The sequence below is a fragment of the Oncorhynchus masou genome, chromosome 5 (assembly GCF_036934945.1).
Source record: "Oncorhynchus masou masou isolate Uvic2021 chromosome 5, UVic_Omas_1.1, whole genome shotgun sequence".
Lineage (NCBI taxonomy): Eukaryota > Metazoa > Chordata > Actinopteri > Salmoniformes > Salmonidae > Oncorhynchus > Oncorhynchus masou.
This window is the reverse complement of record NC_088216.1, coordinates 77,927,158-77,948,028: the sequence shown is the minus strand read 5'-3', so window position 1 is coordinate 77,948,028 and position 20,871 is coordinate 77,927,158. Positions and strand designations below refer to the sequence as shown.

The 20,871-nt window shown below is 50.0% G+C and overlaps 1 protein-coding gene across 2 annotated transcripts in view; it reads left to right on the top strand.

The window, feature by feature from the left end:
• LOC135540314 (potassium voltage-gated channel subfamily D member 3-like) overlaps positions 1-20,871 on the top strand; it is a 172,868-nt gene that overhangs the window by 136,397 nt on the left and 15,600 nt on the right. For both annotated transcript variants that reach the window (XM_064966901.1, XM_064966900.1), the window contains exon 4: positions 15,887-15,991. In XM_064966901.1, the coding sequence (XP_064822973.1) occupies positions 15,887-15,991 (105 nt within the window). The remainder of the gene's footprint in view (positions 1-15,886; positions 15,992-20,871) is intronic.

The following is a 20,871-nucleotide window of genomic DNA, read 5'->3' as shown; positions in this document are numbered from 1 at the left end:
TTTTGTAAGTTGTTAAATATGCAATTTAAAAGAGTTGCCGTCATCAATTAAAATTCCAAGATATTTATATGAGGTTACATCCTCAATCTCCTTGCCCTGACAGGTAGTAATAGGTGAAAGGTTCAGAGGTCTATTTCTTGCATTAGAAAACACCATTAGTTTAGTTTTGTCAGTATTGAGGATAAGCTTTAATTGACACAAGGTATGTTGAACAGTATAAAAAGCAGTTTGCATGTTCTGGAAAGCTTTTGTAAGAGACGAGGCACAACAGTAAATAACAGTATCATCAGCATCAGCATAAAAATGGTAGGTGGTAGGTGGAACTAAGGTGTTAAATGCTCTACAGTGAAATAAGACAATAAATACTAACCAAAACAGCAATGGACAAGGCATATTGACGTTAGCAAGAGGCATGCGTAGCCGAGTGATCATAGGAGTCCAGTGAGTGGCTTCAGGCAGCTTGCGGGCCGGGGCTAGCAAGCTAACAGAAGGGCCTTGGAGGGACGTCGCGACGGAAGAAAGTCTGTTGTGGCCCCCTCGTGCTATTACATCGGCAGACGGATCAGTAGGGCTCCGTGTGGTAAACCAGGTCAATTGGCAGAATAGGTATAGTGGCCAAAGAATTTGTCCGGAGGGCCTCTTAAGCTAACAGGCAAAAAGAGATATTGTAGTCCAAGTAGTGGCTGGTGGACCTCTTTGGCTAGCCGGGAGATGGGCTTAGCAAGGCCATCTCCAGGCTAATTGGTTATTGCTTTGGGACAGTGACATTAGACAGGAGTGGCCACTCGAATAGCAGCTAGCTAGCTGCAGTGATCCGGGTAAAGAAAAAAAGGTTCAGAGCTTGCTGTAGGAATCCGTAGATATGGAGAAAAATAAGTCCGAATTGCCCTGGTTTGAGTCGCGCTGTGCAGACTGGCGAGAGTTGTCCGTGCTGATGACCGCTAGCAGTGGCTAGCTGACTACTATCTAGTAGCTAGTTAGCTGGCTAGCATCTGTTGGGGTTCCGGTTCAGGCGACTGTTCAGACGACGGATCAGCATGGTGGGTATAGTGGCCAAAGAATTTGCCCGATGGGCCTCTTAAGTTAACAGTCCGATGTACTTTAGACAGCTAGCGGGCCGTAGCTAACTAGTAGCCAGTTAGCTGGTAGCCAGTTAGTTGGCTAGCTGTTGATGAGTTCTTAAGTATAAAAATAGCAGATCAGTACCACACTGGGTGAGGCGGGTTGCAGAAGAGTATATTGAGTCCGTAGATAGAAAGTGATATTAAAATATTAAATATACTGTATATACAAAAAAAACAACGAAAAACTATGTTTACAAGGGACAAGACAAAAACACATGTCCGGCTGCTACGCCGTCAGCCTTCACACATCCTGTGTGTTCTCAGTGTTCCTGGGAGAGAGACCCTCTACAGGTGCTCTGACTATACCCACTAAACGCTAAGTACACACACACACCAAGCATTAAGTGGCCGTGCCTAACCACTCTCACCACAGCCCCAGTGGTGTTGACCTTTCATAAAATTATAATAGTCCATCAAGGCAGAGTGTAGTTGAGTCCAGTATGAGGTCATACTCCTCAGGTTACGCTCAAGTTACGCTCCTGAGGTCGCACTCCTGAGGTCGCACTCCTGAGGTCGCACTCCTGAGGTTACACTCCTCAGGAAACACTCCTGAGGTCACAATCAACAGGTTACACTCCTGAGGTTACACTCCTGAGGTTACACTCCTCGGGTTACACTCCTCGGGTTACACTCCTCGGGTTACACTCCTCGGGTTACACTGCTCGGGTTACACTCCCCGGGTTACACTCCCCAGGTTACACTCCCCAGGTTACACTCCCCAGGTTACACTCCTCAGGTCACACACCTCAGGTCACACACCTCAGGTCACACTCCCCAGGTCACACTCCTCAGGTTACACTCCTGAGGTCACACTTCTGAGGTCACACTTCTGAGGTTACACTAAACAGGTTACACTCAACAGGTTACACTCAACAGGTTACACTCAACAGGTTACACTCCTCGGGTCACACTCCTCGGTCACACTCCTCGGTCACACTCCTCGGGTCACACTCCTCGGGTCACACTCCCCAGGTTACACTCCCCAGGTCACACTCAACAGGTTACACTCCCGAGGTTACACTCCCCAGGTTACACTCCCCATGTTACACTCCCGAGGTTACACTCCCCAGGTTACACTCCTGAGGTCACATTCCTGTGGTTACACTCAACAGGTTACACTCCTTGGGTCACACTTCTGAGGTCACGCTTCTGAGGTTACACTTAACAGGTTACACTCAACAGGTCACACACCTGTGGTTACACTCCTTGTGTTACACTCCTTAGGTTACACTCCTGAGGTTACACTCCCGAGGTTACACTCCCCAGGTTACACTCCCAGGTTACACTCCCCAGGTTACACTCCCCAGGTTACACTCCCCAGGTTACACTCCTCAGGTTACACTCCCCAGGTTACACTCCCCAGGTTACACTCCTCAGGTTACACTCCCCAGGTTACACTCCCCAGGTTACACTCCCCAGGTTACACTCCCCAGGTTACACTCCCAGGTTACACTCCCCAGGTTACACTCCCCAGGTTACACTCCCCAGGTCACACACCTCAGGTCACACACCTCAGGTCACACTCCTGTGGTTACACTCCTCGGGTCACACTCCTCAGGTCACACTCCTCAGGTCACACTCCTCAGGTTACACTCCTGAGGATACACTCCTGAGGTTACACTCCTGAGGATACACTCCTGAGGTTACACTCAACAGGTTACACTTCTGGGGTCACACTTCTGAGGTTACACTTAACAAGTTCAAATTAACAGGTCACACTCAACAGGTTACACTCCCGAGGTTACACTCCCCAGGTTACACTCCCCATGTTACACTCCCCAGGTTACACTCCCCAGGTTACACTCCTCAGGTTACACTCCCCAGGTTACACTCCCCAGGTTACACTCCTGAGGTCACATTCCTGTAGTTACACTCAACAGCTTACACTCCTCAGGTTACACTCCCCATGTTACACTCCTCAGGTTACACTCCTGTGGTCACATTCCTGTGGTTACACTCAACAGCTTACATTCCTTGGGTCACACTTCTGAGGTCACACTTCTGAGGTTACACTTAACAGGTTACACTAACAGGTCACACACCTGTGGTTACACTCCTCGGGTTACACTCCTCAGGTCACACTCCCCAGGTTACACTCCCCAGGTTACACACCCCAGGTTACACTCCTCAGGTCACACTCCTCAGGTCACACTCCTCAGGTCACACTCCTCAGGTCACACTCCTCAGGTCACACTCCTCAGGTCACACTCCTCAGGTTACACTCCCCAGGTTACACTCCTGAGGTCACACTTCTGAGGTTACACTCCTGTGGTTACACTCCTCGGGTCACACTCCTCGGGTCACACTCCTCAGGTCACACTCCTCAGGTCACACTCCTCAGGTCACACTACTCAGGTTACACTCCTCAGGTTACACTCCTCAGGTCACATTACTCAGGTTACACTCCTCAGGTTACACTCCCCAGGTTACACAACCCAGGTTACACTCCTCAGGTTACACTCCCCAGGTTACACAACCCAGGTTACACTCCTCAGGTTACACTCCTGAGAATACAATCAACAGGTTACACTCCTGAGGATACACTCCTGAGGTTACACTCAACAGGTTACACTTCTGGGGTCACACTTCTGAGGTTACACTTAACAGGTTCAAATTAACAGGTCACACTCAACAGGTTACACTCCCGAGGTTACACTCCCCAGGTTACACTTACACTCCCAGGTTACACTCCTGAGGTCACATTCCTGTGGTTACACTCAACAGGTTACACTCATTGGGTCACACTTCTGAGGTCACACTTCTGAGGTTACACTTAACAGGTTACACTCAACAGGTCACACACCTGTGGTTACACTCCTTGGGCTACACTCCTCAGGTTACACTCCTGAGGTTACACTCCCCAGGTTACACTCCTCAGGTTACACTCCTCAGGTCACACTCCTCAGGTCACACTCCTCAGGTCACACTCCTCAGGTTACACTCCCCAGGTTACACTCCCAGGTTACACTCCCCAGGTTACACTCCCCAGGTTACACTCCCCAGGTCACACTCCTCAGGTCACACTCCTCAGGTCACACTCCTGTGGTTACACTCAACAGGTTACACTCCTTGGGTCACACTTCTGAGGTCACACTTCTGAGGTTACACTTAACAGGTTACACTCAACAGGTCACACACCTGTGGTTACACTCCTTGGGCTACACTCCTCAGGTTACACTCCTGAGGTTACACTCCCGAGGTTACACTCCCCAGGTTACACTCCTCAGGTTACACTCCCGAGGTTACACTCCCCAGGTTACACTCCTCAGGTCACACTCCTCAGGTCACACTCCCCAGGTTACACTCCCCAGGTTACACTCCCCAGGTTACACTCCCCAGGTCACACTCCTCAGGTTACACTCCCCAGGTTACACTCCCCAGGTTACACTCCCCAGGTCACACTCCCCAGGTTACACTCCCCAGGTTACACTCCCCAGGTTACACTCCCAGGTTACACTCCCCAGGATACACTCCCAGGTCACACTCCCCAGGTCACACTCTCCAGGTCACACTCCTCAGGTTACACTCTCCAGGTTACACTCCCCAGGTTACACTCCTCAGGTCACACTCCCCAGGTCACACTCTCCAGGTCACATTCCTCAGGTTACACTCTCCAGGTTACACTCTCCAGGTTACACTCCTCAGGTCACACTCCCCAGGTTACACTCCTCAGGTTACACTCCTCATGTTACACTCTCCAGGTCACACTCCCCAGGTTACACTCCCCAGGTTACACTCCCCAGGTTACACTCCCCAGGTTACACTCCTCAGGTTACACTCCTCAGGTTACACTCTCCAGGTTACACTCTCCAGGTTACACTCCTCAGGTTACACTCCCCAGGTTACACTCCCCAGGTTACACTCCTCAGGTTACACTCCTCAGGTTACACTCCCCAGGTTACACTCCTCAGGTTACACTCCCCAGGTTACACTCCCCAGGTTACACTCCCCAGGTTACACTCCTCAGGTCACACTCCCCAGGTCACACTCTCCAGGTCACACTCCTCAGGTTACACTCTCCAGGTTACACTCTCCAGGTTACACTCCTCAGGTCACACTCCCCAGGTCACACTCCTCAGGTCACACTCCCCAGGTTACACTCCCCAGGTTACACTCCCCAGGTTACACTCCCCAGGTTACACTCCTCAGGTCACACTCCCCAGGTCACACTCTCCAGGTCACACTCCTCAGGTCACACTCCTCAGGTCACACTACTCAGGTTACACTCCTCAGGTCACACTCCTCAGGTCACATTACTCAGGTTACACTCCTCAGGTTACACTCCCCAGGTTACACAACCCAGGTTACACTCCTCAGGTTACACTCCCCAGGTTACACAACCCAGGTTACACTCCTCAGGTTACACTCCTGAGAATACAATCAACAGGTTACACTCCTGAGGATACACTCCTGAGGTTACACTCAACAGGTTACACTTCTGGGGTCACACTTCTGAGGTTACACTTAACAGGTTCAAATTAACAGGTCACACTCAACAGGTTACACTCCCGAGGTTACACTCCCCAGGTTACACTCCTCAGGTTACACTCCCCATGTTACACTCCCCAGGTTACACTCCTGAGGTCACATTCCTGTGGTTACACTCAACAGGTTACACTCCTTGGGTCACACTTCTGAGGTCACACTTCTGAGGTTACACTTAACAGGTTACACTCAACAGGTCACACACCTGTGGTTACACTCCTTGGGCTACACTCCTCAGGTTACACTCCTGAGGTTACACTCCCCAGGTTACACTCCTCAGGTCACACTCCTCAGGTCACACTCCTCAGGTCACACTCCTCAGGTTACACTCCTCAGGTTACACTCCCCAGGTTACACTCCCCAGGTTACACTCCCAGGTCACACTCCTCAGGTCACACTCCTGTGGTTACAGGTTACACTCCTTGGGTCAGGGTCACACTTCTGAGGTTACACTTAACAGGTTACACTCAACAGGTCACACTCCTGTGGTTACACTCCTTGGGCTACACTCCTCAGGTCACACTCCTGAGGTTACACTCCTGAGGTTACACTCCCGAGGTTACACTCCCCAGGTTACACTCCTCAGGTCACACTCCCAGGTTACAGGTTACACTCCCCAGGTTACACTCCCCAGGTTACACTCCCAGGTTACACTCCCCAGGTTACACTCCCCCAGGTTACAGGTTACACTCCCCAGGTCACACTCCTCAGGTTACACTCCCCAGGTTACACTCCCCAGGTTACACTCCCCAGGTCACACTCCCCAGGTCACACTCACACTCCTCAGGTTACACTCCCAGGTTACAGGTCACACTCCCCAGGTTACACTCCCAGGTCACACTCCTCAGGTTACAGGTTACACTCCTCAGGTTACACTCCCCAGGTTACACACTCCTCCCCAGGTTACACTCAGGTTACACTCTCTCAGGTTACACTCCAGGTTACACTCCCCAGGTTACACTCCCCAGGTTACACACTCCTCAGGTCACACTCCCCAGGTCACACTCTCCAGGTCACACTCCTCAGGTTACACTCTCCAGGTTACACTCCCCAGGTTACACTCCTCAGGTCACACTCCCAGGTTACACTCCCCAGGTTACACTCCCCAGGTTACACTCCCCAGGTTACACTCCCCAGGTTACACTCCTCAGGTCACACTCCCCAGGTCACACTCTCCAGGTCACACTCCTCAGGTTACACTCTCCAGGTTACACTCTCCAGGTTACACTCCTCAGGTCACACTCCCCAGGTTACACTCCTCAGGTTACACTCCTCAGGTTACACTCTCCAGGTCACACTCCCCAGGTCACACTCTCCAGGTCACACTCCTCAGGTTACACTCCCCAGGTTACACTCCCCAGGTTACACTCCCCAGGTTACACTCCCCAGGTTACACTCCTCAGGTTACACTCCTCAGGTTACACTCTCCAGGTTACACTCTCCAGGTTACACTCCTCAGGTCACACTCCCCAGGTTACACTCCCCAGGTTACACTCCCCAGGTTACACTCTCCAGGTTACACTCCCCAGGTTACACTCTCCAGGTTACACTCTCCAGGTTACACTCTCCAGGTTACACTCCCCAGGTTACACTCCCCAGGTTACACTCTCCAGGTTACACTCCCCAGGTTACACTCTCCAGGTTACACTCTCCAGGTTACACTCCCCAGGTCACACTCCCAGGTTACACTCCCCAGGTTACACTCTCCAGGTTACACTCTCCAGGTTACACTCCCCAGGTTACACTCTCCAGGTTACACTCCCAGGTTACACTCCCCAGGTTACACTCCCCAGGTTACACTCCCCAGGTTACACTCTCCAGGTTACAGGTTACACTCTCCAGGTTACACTCCTCAGGTCACACTCCCCAGGTTACACTCCCCAGGTTACACTCCCCAGGTCACACTCTCCAGGTTACACTCCCCAGGTTACACTCTCCAGGTTACACTCCCCAGGTTACACTCCCCAGGTCACACTCTCCAGGTTACACTCCCCAGGTTACACTCTCCAGGTTACACTCCCCAGGTTACACTCCCCAGGTCACACTCTCCAGGTTACACTCCTCAGGTTACACTCCCCAGGTTACACTCCCCAGGTCACACTCCCCAGGTTACACTCCCCAGGTTACACTCCCCAGGTCACACTCCCCAGGTTACACTCCTCAGGTTACACTCCCCAGGTTACACTCCTCAGGTCACACTCCCCAGGTCACACTCTCCAGGTCACACTCCTCAGGTTACACTCTCCAGGTTACACTCTCCAGGTTACACTCCTCAGGTCACACTCCCCAGGTTACACTCCTCAGGTTACACTCCTCAGGTTACACTCCCCAGGTCACACTCCTCAGGTTACACTCCTCAGGTTACACTCCTCAGGTTACACTCCCCAGGTTACACTCCCCAGGTTACACTCCTCAAGTCACACTCCCCAGGTTACACTCCTCAGGTTACACTCTCCAGGTTACACTCTCCAGGTTACACTCCTCAGGTCACACTCCTCAGGTCACACTCCCCAGGTTACACTCCCCTGGTTACACTCCTCAGGTTACACTCCCCAGGTTACACTCCTCAGGTTACACTCTCCAGGTTACACTCTCCAGGTTACACTCTCCAGGTTACACTCCTCAGGTCACACTCCCCAGGTTACACTCCCCAGGTTACACTCCTCAGGTTACACTCCTCAGGTTACACTCCCCAGGTCACACTCCTCAGGTTACACTCCTCAGGTTACACTCCCCAGGTTACACTCCCCAGGTTACACTCCCCAAGTCACACTCCCCAGGTTAGGTTACACTCCACTGTCCAGGTTACACTCCTCAGGTTACACTCCCCAGGTTACACTCCCCAGGTTACACTCCCCAGGTCACACTCCCCAGGTTACACTCCTCAGGTTACACTCCCCAGGTTACACTCCTCAGGTCACACTCCCCAGGTCACACTCTCCAGGTCACACTCCTCAGGTTACACTCCCCAGGTCACACTCTCCAGGTTACACTCCTCAGGTTACACTCCCCAGGTTACACTCCCCAGGTTACACTCCCCAGGTTACACTCCCCAGGTTACACTCCTGAGGTCACATTCCTGTGGTTACACTACTGAGGTCAAATGTTAAGGCAAATAACTGGTGTGTGCTTTCCTATGGTTTCTACAGTGAGTAGCATTGTCATTTTATCTTCTAACACTGCAGTGGAAACGTCATAGACACGGTGCTAATCAGTCTCTCAAGACTGTCCCTGACGACCCCTACCCCCTACCTCCTGCCCCGTACCTGCTAACAGTTATTACTCTCTTGTGCCAGGCTCCTGAAATGTGCACCACATGCACCTTCAAACTGGGCACACACTGGTTGAATCAATGTTGTTTCCATTTCATTCCTATGAAATTTCATTGAACCAACGTGGAATAGATGTTGAACTGACATCTGTGCCCGGTGGGTTGGTCCACGTGCGCTGGCGAGCCAGAGTGGGTGTCTCTCAAATTAGCTGTCTTCACCTCTCCCTCTCTCCCCCTCATCAGTCTTCGTCCCCGATTTAATAGCGGGCTGGCTGCTCCAGGCTCCCAGTACAATTAGCTGGCCGTCTGGGGCCAACACTGTAAAAAAACAGACTTCTCATGTATCCTATCCTGTCTTCCTCGTCCTAGTACAGACCTTTAACTTCATCTAGCAGACAGGCAGATAGTTATTCTATTTTCATAGTTAAGTAAAGTGCAATAATATGTAAGAAGGGTACGAAGATTGGTATTGTTACGCATCAACCCTGTGTGGCGGGCTCCCCTAACGCACCATCCCATTTACTCTAACTGAGGGACGCCACTAGCTTGACCAGCCACACAACGAGGACAAGTAGAACTTTGTGGCGCGTCTTATTCACTGGTGAAATGCTACTGAAGCCCAGAGTCATGGCAGCAAAGGTTTTATTTTAGTGGAACACAAATCTAGTTGCTAGAGCAATAGGGAGGGCTCTCACCCACAGCACAGCAGGTTCTGACTGGGCTGGGGTCACGGTGTTAATGGCACGGCAAAGTTAAGTGGTGCCATACAGAGAGAGACAGTGTGCCACCAGGGCCAGAGAGAGTGTGTTGTCAAGGCCAGAGAGACAGTGTGCCGTCAAGGCCAGAGAGACAGTGTGCCGTCAAGGCCAGAGAGACAGTGTGCCGTCAAGGCCAGAGAGACAGTGTGCCGTCAAGGCCAGAGAGACAGTGTGCCGTCAGGGCCAGAGAGAGACAATGTGCCGTCAAGGCCAGAGAGACAGTGTGCCGTCAGGGCCAGAGAGAGACAGTGTGTCGTCAGGGCCAGAGAGAGACAGTGTGTCGTCAGGGCCAGAGAGAGACAGTGTGCCGTCAAGGCCAGAGAGACAGTCTGCCGTCAAGGCCAGAGAGACAGTGTGCCGTCAAGGCCAGAGAGACAGTGTGCCGTCAAGGCCAGAGAGAGACAGTGTGTCGTCAGGGCCAGAGAGAGACAGTGTGCCGTCAAGGCCAGAGAGACAGTGTGCCGTCAAGGCCAGAGAGACAGTCTGCCGTCAAGGCCAGAGAGACAGTGTGCCGTCAAGGCCAGAGAGACAGTGTGCCGTCAAGGCCAGAGAGACAGTGTGCCGTCAAGGCCAGAGAGAGACAGTGTGCCGTCAGGGCAAGAGAGAGACAGTGTGCCGTCAGGGCCAGAGAGAGACAGTGTGCCGTCAGGGCCAGAGAGACAGTGTGCCGTCAGGGCCAGAGAGAGACAGTGTGCAGTCAGGGCCAGAGAGAGACAGTGTGCCGTCAAGGCCAGAGAGACAGTGTGCCGTCAAGGCCAGAGAGACAGTGTGCCGTCAGGGCCAGAGAGAGACAGTGTGTCGTCAGGGCCAGAGAGAGACAGTGTGCCGTCAAGGCCAGAGAGACAGTGTGCCGTCAAGGCTAGAGAGAAACAGTGTGCCGTCAAGGCCAGAGAGAGACAGTGTGCCGTCAGGGCCAGAGAGAGACAGTGTGTCGTCAGGGCCAGAGAGAGACAGTGTGTCGTCAGGGCCAGAGAGTGACAGTGTGTCGTCAGGGCCAGAGAGTGACAGTGTGCCGTCAGGGCAAGAGAGAGACAGTGTGCCGTCAGGGCCAGAGAGAGACAGTGTGCCGTCAAGGCCAGAGAGAGACAGTGTGTCGTCAGGGCCAGAGAGAGACAGTGTGCTGTCAGGGCCAGAGAGACAGTGTGCCGTCAGGGCCAGAGAGAGACAGTGTGTCGTCAGGGCCAGAGAGAGACAGTGTGCCGTCAGGGCCAGAGAGAGACCATGTGCCGTCAGGGCCAGAGAGAGACCGTGTGCCGTCAGGGCCAGAGAGAGACAGTGTGCCGTCAAGGCCAGAGAGACAGTCTGTCGTCAAGGCCAGAGAGACAGTGTGCCGTCAAGGCCAGAGAGACAGTGTGCCGTCAAGGCCAGAGAGAGACAGTGTGCCGTCAGGGCAAGAGAGAGACAGTGTGCCGTCAGGGCCAGAGAGAGACAGTGTGCCGTCAGGGCCAGAGAGACAGTGTGCCGTCAGGGCCAGAGAGAGACAGTGTGCAGTCAGGGCCAGAGAGAGACAGTGTGCCGTCAAGGCCAGAGAGACAGTGTGCCGTCAAGGCCAGAGAGACAGTGTGCCGTCAGGGCCAGAGAGAGACAGTGTGTCGTCAGGGCCAGAGAGAGACAGTGTGCCGTCAAGGCCAGAGAGACAGTGTGCCGTCAGGGCCAGAGAGACAGTGTGCCGTCAAGGACAGAGAGACAGTCTGCCGTCAAGGCCAGAGAGACAGTGTGCCGTCAAGGCCAGAGAGACAGTGTGCCGTCAAGGCCAGAGAGACAGTGTGCCGTCAAGGCCAGAGAGAGACAGTGTGCCGTCAGGGCAAGAGAGAGACAGTGTGCCGTCAGGGCCAGAGAGAGACAGTGTGCCGTCAGGGCCAGAGAGACAGTGTGCCGTCAGGGCCAGAGAGAGACAGTTTGCAGTCAGGGCCAGAGAGAGACAGTGTGCCGTCAAGGCCAGAGAGACAGTGTGCCGTCAAGGCCAGAGAGACAGTGTGCCGTCAGGGCCAGAGAGAGACAGTGTGCCGTCAAGGCCAGAGAGACAGTGTGCCGTCAAGGCTAGAGAGAGACAGTGTGCCGTCAAGGCCAGAGAGAGACAGTGTGCCGTCAGGGCCAGAGAGAGACAGTGTGTCGTCAGGGCCAGAGAGAGACAGTGTGTCGTCAGGGCCAGAGAGTGACAGTGTGTCGTCAGGGCCAGAGAGTGACAGTGTGCCGTCAGGGCAAGAGAGAGACAGTGTGCCGTCAGGGCCAGAGAGAGACAGTGTGCCGTCAAGGCCAGAGAGAGACAGTGTGTCGTCAGGGCCAGAGAGAGACAGTGTGCCGTCAGGGCCAGAGAGACAGTGTGCCGTCAGGGCCAGAGAGAGACAGTGTGTCGTCAGGGCCAGAGAGAGACAGTGTGCCGTCAGGGCCAGAGAGAGACCATGTGCCGTCAGGGCCAGAGAGAGGCCGTGTGCCGTCAGGGCCAGAGAGAGACAGTGTGCCGTCAAGGCCAGAGAGACAGTCTGTCGTCAAGGCCAGAGAGACAGTGTGCCGTCAAGGCCAGAGAGACAGTGTGCCGTCAAGGCCAGAGAGAGACAGTGTGCCGTCAGGGCAAGAGAGAGACAGTGTGCCGTCAGGGCCAGAGAGAGACAGTGTGCCGTCAGGGCCAGAGAGACAGTGTGCCGTCAGGGCCAGAGAGAGACAGTGAGCAGTCAGGGCCAGAGAGAGACAGTGTGCCGTCAAGGCCAGAGAGACAGTGTGCCGTCAAGGCCAGAGAGACAGTGTGCCGTCAGGGCCAGAGAGAGACAGTGTGTCGTCAGGGCCAGAGAGAGACAGTGTGCCGTCAAGGCCAGAGAGACAGTGTGCCGTCAGGGCCAGAGAGAGACAGTGTGTCGTCAGGGCCAGAGAGAGACAGTGTGCCGTCAAGGCCAGAGAGACAGTGTGCCGTCAAGGCTAGAGAGAGACAGTGTGCCGTCAAGGCCAGAGAGAGACAGTGTGCCGTCAGGGCCAGAGAGAGACAGTGTGTCGTCAGGGCCAGAGAGAGACAGTGTGTCGTCAGGGCCAGAGAGAGACAGTGTGTCGTCAGGGCCAGAGAGTGACAGTGTGTCGTCAGGGCCAGAGAGTGACAGTGTGCCGTCAGGGCAAGAGAGAGACAGTGTGCCGTCAGGGCCAGAGAGAGACAGTGTGCCGTCAAGGCCAGAGAGAGACAGTGTGTCGTCAGGGCCAGAGAGAGACAGTGTGCTGTCAGGGCCAGAGAGACAGTGTGCCGTCAGGGCCAGAGAGAGACAGTGTGTCGTCAGGGCCAGAGAGAGACAGTGTGCCGTCAGGGCCAGAGAGAGACCTTGTGCCGTCAGGGCCAGAGAGAGACCGTGTGCCGTCAGGGCCAGAGAGAGACGGTGTGCCGTCAGGGCAGAGAGAGAGACAGTGTGCCGTCAGGGCCAGAGAGAGACAGTGTGCCATCAGGGCCAGAGAGAGACAGTGTGCCATCAGGGCCAGAGAGACAGTGTGCCGTCAGGGCCAGAGAGAGACAGTGTGCCGTCAGGGCCAGAGAGAGACAGTGTGCCGTCAGGGCCAGAGAGAGACAGTGTGCCATCAGGGCCAGAGAGACAGTGTGTCGTCAGGGCCAGAGAGACAGTGTGTCATCAGGGCCAGAGAGAGACAGTGTGCCGTCAGGGCCAGAGAGAGACAGTGTGCCATCAGGGCCAGAGAGAGACAGTGTGCCGTCAGGGCCAGAGAGAGACAGTGTGCCATCAGGGCCAGAGAGAGACAGTGTGCCGTCAGGGCCAGAGAGAGACAGTGTGCCGTCAGGGCCAGAGAGAGACAGTGTGCTGTCAGGGCCAGAGAGAGACAGTGTGCTGTCAGGGCCAGAGAGAGACAGTGTGCCATCAGGGCCAGAGAGAGACAGTGTGTCTCAGTACACATCACCCATATTTCCAATGCCTCCTTTCAGTTAGATACTGCTCCAGTTTTTCATTTATTCATTTCAGTTTTTCCTACATCAAATGAAGCCTTTCATCAACTTATTTGAGTAAAGCGAATGACATGAGACAGGCAGCCTGCTCACTTAAGTGACATGTCCTATATATCCCACTGGTGAGGGCCAGAGAAAGCAGCAGCATAGAAGTGCTGGCCTGTTCCCGGATCTGTTTTTGCTGTCTTGTCAATGACATAGGCGTTGGCAAGATAGTACAAACATATCTGGGACCAGGCTACAGGTTCTGGCACAGTCACACATATCCACACGCTCTGTAATCCCCAAGGACAGCACAGGTTGTCTCACAGGTTGAATCACCAAACCAGCAAATGGGTTTCATTACATCACAGGAGTCTTCTGGGAGAAGTGATGCTCCAACTCTTTTTCGGATTTCTAAAGCGTTTGCCTGGATCATTGTAAAAGAAATGACACTCACCTTGAACGATTGAAAAGCACATTAGACTGTTACAGTGCCGTTTGAAAGTAGTCAGACCCATTGACTTTTTGCACATTTTGTTATGTTACAGCCTTACTCTAAACTTGATTAAATAGTTTTTCTTCCTCATCAATCTACACACAATACCCCATCATCACAAATCAAAACAGGATTTAGATTGTTTTGCTAATTTATATATTTAAAAAACAGATATCAAATTTACATAAGTATTCAGACCTTTTACTCAGTACTATGAATCACCTTTGGCAGCGATTGCAGCCTCGAGTCTTCTTGGGAATGATGCTACAAGCTTGGCACATCTGTATTTGGGGAGTTTCTCCCATTCTTCTCTGCAGATCCTCTCAAGCTCTGTAAGGTTGGATGGGGAGCGTCGCTGTACAACTATTTTCATGTCTCTTCAAAGATGTTCGATCAGGTTCAAGTCCGTGCTCTTGGCTGGGCCACTCAAGGACATTCAGAGACTTGCCCCGAAGCCACTCCTGCGTTGGCTTTGCTGTGTGCTTAGGGTTGTTGTCCTGTTGGAAGGTTGAACCTTAACCCCAGTCTGAAGTCATGAGCTCTCTGGAGCAGGTTTTCATCAAGGAACTCTCTGTACTTTGCTCCGTTCATCTTTGCCCCGATCCTGACTAGTCTCCAAGTCCCTGCCACTGATAAAAACATCCCCATAGCATGATGCTGCCACCTCCATGCTTTACCGTAGAGATGTGACACTTTGCATTCAGACCAGAGAATCTTGTTTCTCATGGTCTGAGAGTCTTTAGGTGCCTTTTGGCAAACTCCAAGCAGGCTTTTACTGAGGAGGGGCTTCCGACTGGCCGCTCTACCATAAAGGCCTGATTGGTGGAGTGCTGCAGAGATGGTTGTCCTTCTGGAAAGTTCTCCCATCTCCACACAGGAACTCTAGAGCTCTGTCACCTCCCTGACCAAGGCCCTTCTCCTCCGATTGCTCAGTTTGGCCAGGAGGCCAGCTCAAGGATGATCAATGGAAACAGGACGCACCTGAGCTTAATTTTAAAAATCCATTTTAGAATAAGGCTGTAACTTAACAAAATGTGGAAAAGGTCAAGGGGTCTGAATACTTTCCATAGGTAGTCACTTGAATCTCACCTTTTTTTTTCTCTCTGTCAGATGTCCTCTGTGATCTCGATGTACTTTTAAATTAACCAATAACTTGACTTATGATTCCGTCATAGAGATGGAGAATGACAATACATAAACGACAATACATAAAGAGACTATGAGAGGAAAACCTGCTGCTTTAGCTACAAGGGAGACTGGGGCTGAAGGATAGCTTGATTCATTGTGATATGAACAGGACTGAAAAAGAGATTAATCACCCCCATTTACCATACTGTATAGCCGTTTCATAAGTCACAGACACACCAAGATCAAGGAAAGATCTCTAGGATTTAGAACAAGAGAGAACTTTGGAAGTCCTGCATGGATTGACAGACTCAAAACTCACCTACCATAATGTCCTTCATCATGCTCTTCATCATCTTTATCACCATTTCAATGTTTTTACACTGATTGGCAGCAAGTTTTAATTGCTTATTTTTAATTTCCATCTACAATTAGCTTCTGATTTTCTTTTTTGGTGTATAGTTATTCCCCACCAAGGATCCATTGGAAGTGCCTCAGTATCCTACTAAAACAGAAATTGCACTAACATGAAATAGATCATAATAGTGAACATCGAACCATAGGAAACTCTAAACCCTTTCAAGCCATAATAATACGAGTCATCATTTTACATCATCCAGGGAAGGGGTGATGAGGCTGCACATTCTCACCATTAGATGATAAGACATTTCTCATCCTTGTCTGGTTCTGACACGTTAACCTCTCCCCACACAGAAAGCCAGACTGGCCAGGATAAGAATAGCCCAGGCGGGCAGCTCCTGCACGGGATTCCTTCAGAGCAAACGCAACGACCTCCTCAACGACCTGCTAGAGCTCACGGTAAGGCTCCCATTTGACCTCTGAGGGCCCAAGACTGCATTAGCCCACTGAGCTAAATGACCCAGTCCTAGTTTGAAATATACACATGTCACCAACTAGGGTTGAACCCAGGATGTGTGCACCAAGTGGTGAATACCACAAGGCTGAGTTAGCCCGCTGAGCTAAAGCTCAAGCATGTCTGTTTTAGTGCTGTCTGCTGTCTGTGTTAGTGCTCTCTGCTGTCTGTGTTAGTGCTTTCTACAGTCCGTTTTAGTGCTCTCTGATGTCAGTTTTAGTGCTCTCTGCTGTCTGTTTTAGTGCTCTCTGCTGTCTGCTTTAGTGCTCTCTGCTGTCAGTTTTAGTGCTCTCTGCTGTCAGTTTTAGTGCTCTCTGCTTTTTGTTTTAGTGCTCTCTATTTTCAGTTTTTGTGTTCTCTGCTGTCTGTTTTAGTGCTCTATGCTGTCTGCTTTAGTGATCTCTGCTGTCTGTTTTAGTGCTCTCTATTGTCAGTTTTAGTGTTCTCTATTGTCAGTTTTCGTTCTCTGCTGTCTGTTTTAGTGCTCTCTGTTGTCAGTTTTCGTGCTCTCTATTGTCAGTTTTATTTCTCTGCTGTCTGTTTTAGTTTTCTGTTGTCAGTTTTCGTTCTTTGCTGTCTGCTTTAGTGCTCTCAGCTGTCAGTTTTAGTGCTCTCTGCTGTCTGTTTTAGTGCTCTCTCCTGTCAGTTTTAGTGCTCTCAGCTGTCAGTTTTAGTGCTCTCTGCTGTCTGTTTTAGTGCTCTCTTTTGTCAGTTTTTGTGTTCTCTGCTGTCTGTTTTAGTGCTCTCTGCTGTCAGTTTTACTGCTCTCTGCTGTCAGTTTTAGTGCTCTCAGCTGTCAGTTTTAGTGCTCTCTGCTGTTAGTTTTAGTGCTCTCTGCTGTCAGTTTTAGTGCTCTCTGCTGTCTGTTTTAGTGCTCTCTATTGTCTGTTTTAGTGCTCTCTATTGTCAGTTTTATTTCTCTGCTGTCTGTTTTAGTGCTCTCTATTGTCAGTTTTATTTCTCTGCTGTCTGTTTTAGTTTTCTGTTGTCAGTTTTCGTTCTTTGCTGTCTGCTTTAGTGCTCTCTGCTGTCTGTTTTAGTGCTCTCTGCTGTCTGTTTTAGTGCTCTCTGCTGTCTGTTTTAGTGCTCTCTGCTGTCTGTTTTAGTGCTCTCTGCTGTCTGTTTTATTGCTCACTGCTGTCTGTTTTAGTGCTCTCTGCTGTCTGTTTTAGTGCTCTCTCCTGTCAGTTTTAGTGCTCTCAGCTGTCAGTTTTAGTGCTCTCTGCTGTCTGTTTTAGTGCTCTCTCCTGTCAGTTTTAGTGCTCTCAGCTGTCAGTTTTAGTGCTCTCTGCTGTTTGTTTTAGTGCTCTCTATTGTCAGTTTTATTTCTCTGCTGTCTGTTTTAGTTTTCTGTTGTCAGTTTTCGTTCTTTGCTGTCTGCTTTAGTGCTCTCTGCTGTCAGTTTTAGTGCTCTCTGCTGTCTGTTTTAGTGCTCTCTGCTGTCTGTTTTAGTGCTCTCTGCTGTCTGTTTTAGTGCTCTCTCCTGTCAGTTTTAGTGCTCTCAGCTGTCAGTTTTAGTGCTCTCTGCTGTCTGTTTTAGTGCTCTCTCCTGTCAGTTTTAGTGCTCTCAGCTGTCAGTTTTAGTGCTCTCTACTGTTTGTTTTAGTGCTCTCTATTGTCAGTTTTATTTCTCTGCTGTCTGTTTTAGTTTTCTGTTGTCAGTTTTTGTTCTTTGCTGTCTGCTTTAGTGCTCTCTGCTGTCAGTTTTAGTGCTCTCTGCTGTCTGTTTTAGTGCTCTCTGCTGTCCGTTTTAGTGCTCTCTGCTGTCTGTTTTAGTGCTCTCTGCTGTCTGTTTTAGTGCTCTCTGCTGTCTGTTTTAGTGCTCTCTGCTGTCTGTTTTAGTGCTCTCTGCTGTCTGTTTTAGTGCTCTCTGCTGTCTGTTTTAGTGCTCTCTGCTGTCTGTTTTAGTGTTCTCTGCTGTCTGTTTTAGTGCTTTCTATTGTCAGTTTTATTTCTCTGCTGTCTGTTTTAGTTTTCTGTTGTCAATCTTCATTCTTTGCTGTCTGTTTTAGTGCTCTCTGCTGTCTGCTTTAGTGCTCTCTGCTGTCAGTTTTAGTGCTCTCTGCTGTTTGTTTTAGTGCTCTCTATTGTCAGTTTTCGTTCTCTGCTGTCTGTTTTAGTGTTCTCTGATGTCAGTTTTAGTGCTCTCTATTGTCAGTTTTATTTCTCTGCTGTCTGTTTTAGTTTTCTGTTGTCAATCTTCGTTCTTTGCTGTCTGCTTTAGTGCTCTCTGCTGTCTGTTTTAGTGCTCTCTGCTGTTTGTTTTAGTGCTCTCTATTGTCAGTTTTTGTGTTCTCTGCTGTCTGTTTTAGTGCTCTCTGCTGTCTGTTTTAGTGCTCTCTGCTGTCTGTTTTATTGCTCACTGCTGTCTGTTTTAGTGCTCTCTGCTGTCTGTTTTAGTGCTCTCTCCTGTCAGTTTTAGTGCTCTCAGCTGTCAGTTTTAGTGCTCTCTGCTGTCTGTTTTAGTGCTCTCTCCTGTCAGTTTTAGTGCTCTCAGCTGTCAGTTTTAGTGCTCTCTGCTGTCTGTTTTAGTGCTCTCTATTGTCAGTTTTTGTGTTCTCCGCTGTCTGTTTTAGTGCTCTCTGCTGTCAGTTTTACTGCTCTCTGCTGTCAGTTTTATTGCTCTCTGCTGTCAGTTTTAGTGCTCTCTTCTGTCTGTTTTAGTGCTCTCTCCTGTCAGTTTTAGTGCTCTCTGCTGTCTGTTTTAGTGCTCTCTGCTGTCAGTTTTAGTGCTCTCTGCTGTCTGCTTTAGTGCTCTCTGCTGTCAGTTTTAGTGCTCTCTGCTGTCTGTTTTAGTGCTCTCTGCTGTCTGTTTTAGTGCTCTCTATTGTCAGTTTTTGTGTTCTCTGCTGTTTGTTTTAATGCTCTCTATTGTCAGTTTTTGTGTTCTCTGCTGTCTGTTTTAGTGCTCTCTGCAGTCAGTTTTAGTGCTATCTGCTGTCTGTTTTAGTGCTCTCTGCTGTCTGTTTTAGTGCTCTCTGCTGTCTGTTTTAGTGCTCTCTGCTGTCTGTTTTAGTGCTCTCTATTGTCAGTTTTAGTGTTCTCTATTGTCAGTTTTCGTTCTCTGCTGTCTGTTTTAGTGCTCTCTGCTGTCTGTTTTAGTGCTCTCTGCTGTCTGTTTTAGTGCTCTCTGCTGTTTGTTTTAGTGCTCTCTATTGTCAGTTTTATTTCTCTGCTGTCTGTTTTAGTTTTCTGTTGTCAGTCTTCGTTCTTTGCTGTCTGCTTTAGTGCTCTCTGCTGTCAGTTTTAGTGCTCTCTGCTGTTTGTTTTAGTGCTCTCTATTGTCCGTTTTAGTGTTCTCTATTGTCAGTTTTCGTTCTCTGCTGTCTGTTTTAGTGTTCTCTGATGTCAGTTTTAGTGCTCTCTATTGTCAGTTTTATTTCTCTGCTGTCTGTTTTAGTTTTCTGTTGTCAGTTTTCGTTCTTTGCTGTCTGCTTTAGTGCTCTCTGCTGTCAGTTTTAGTGCTCTCTGCTGTCTGTTTTAGTGCTCTCTGCTGTCTGATTTAGTGCTCTCTGCTGTCTGATTTAGTGCTCTCTGCTGTCTGTTTTAGTGCTCTCTGCAGTTTGTTTTAGTGCTCTCTATTGTCAGTTTTTGTGTTCTCTGCTGTCTGTTTTAGTGCTCTCTGCTGTCTGTTTTAGTGCTCTCTGCTGTCTGTTTTATTGCTCACTGCTGTCTGTTTTAGTGCTCTCTGCTGTCTGTTTTAGTGCTCTCTCCTGTCAGTTTTAGTGCTCTCAGCTGTCAGTTTTAGTGCTCTCTGCTGTCTGTTTTAGTGCTCTCTCCTGTCAGTTTTAGTGCTCTCAGCTGTCAGTTTCAGTGCTCTCTGCTGTCTGTTTTAGTGCTCTCTATTGTCAGTTTTTGTGTTCTCTGCTGTCTGTTTTAGTGCTCTCTGCTGTCAGTTTTACTGCTCTCTGCTGTCAGTTTTATTGCTCTCTGCTGTCAGTTTTAGTGCTCTCTTCTGTCTGTTTTAGTGCTCTCTCCTGTCAGTTTTAGTGCTCTCAGCTGTCAGTTTTAGTGCTCTCTGCTGTCAGTTTTAGTGCTCTCTGCTGTCAGTTTTAGTGCTCTCTGCTGTCTGTTTTAGTGCTCTCTGCTGTCAGTTTTAGTGCTCTCTGCTGTCTGTTTTAGTGCTCTCTGCTGTCAGTTTTAGTGCTCTCTGCTGTCTGTTTTAGTGCTCTCTGCTGTCTGTTTTAGTGCTCTCTATTGTCAGTTTTTGTGTTCTCTGCTGTTTGTTTTAATGCTCTCTATTGTCAGTTTTTGTGTTCTCTGCTGTCTGTTTTAGTGCTCTCTGCAGTCAGTTTTAGTGCTATCTGCTGTCTGTTTTAGTGCTCTCTGCTGTCTGTTTTAGTGCTCTCTGCTGTCTGTTTTAGTGCTCTCTATTGTCAGTTTTAGTGTTCTCTATTGTCAGTTTTCGTTCTCTGCTGTCTGTTTTAGTGCTCTCTGATGTCAGTTTTAGTGCTATCTGCTGTCTGTTTTCGTGCTCTCTGCTGTCTGTTTTAGTGCTCTCTGCTGTCTGTTTTAGTGCTCTCTATTGTCAGTTTTATTGTTCTCTATTGTCAGTTTTCGTTCTCTGCTGTCTGTTTTAGTGCTCTCTATTGTCAGTTTTATTTCTCTGATATCTGTTTTAGTTTTCTGTTGTCAGTTTTCGTTCTTTGCTGTCTGCTTTAGTGCTCTATGTTGTCAGTTTTAGTGCTCTCTGCTGTCTGTTTTATTGCTCACTGCTGTCTGTTTTAGTGCTCTCTGCTGTCTGTTTTAGTGCTCTCTCCTGTCAGTTTTAGTGCTCTCGGCTGTCAGTTTTAGTGCTCTCTGCTGTCTGTTTTAGTGCTCTCTG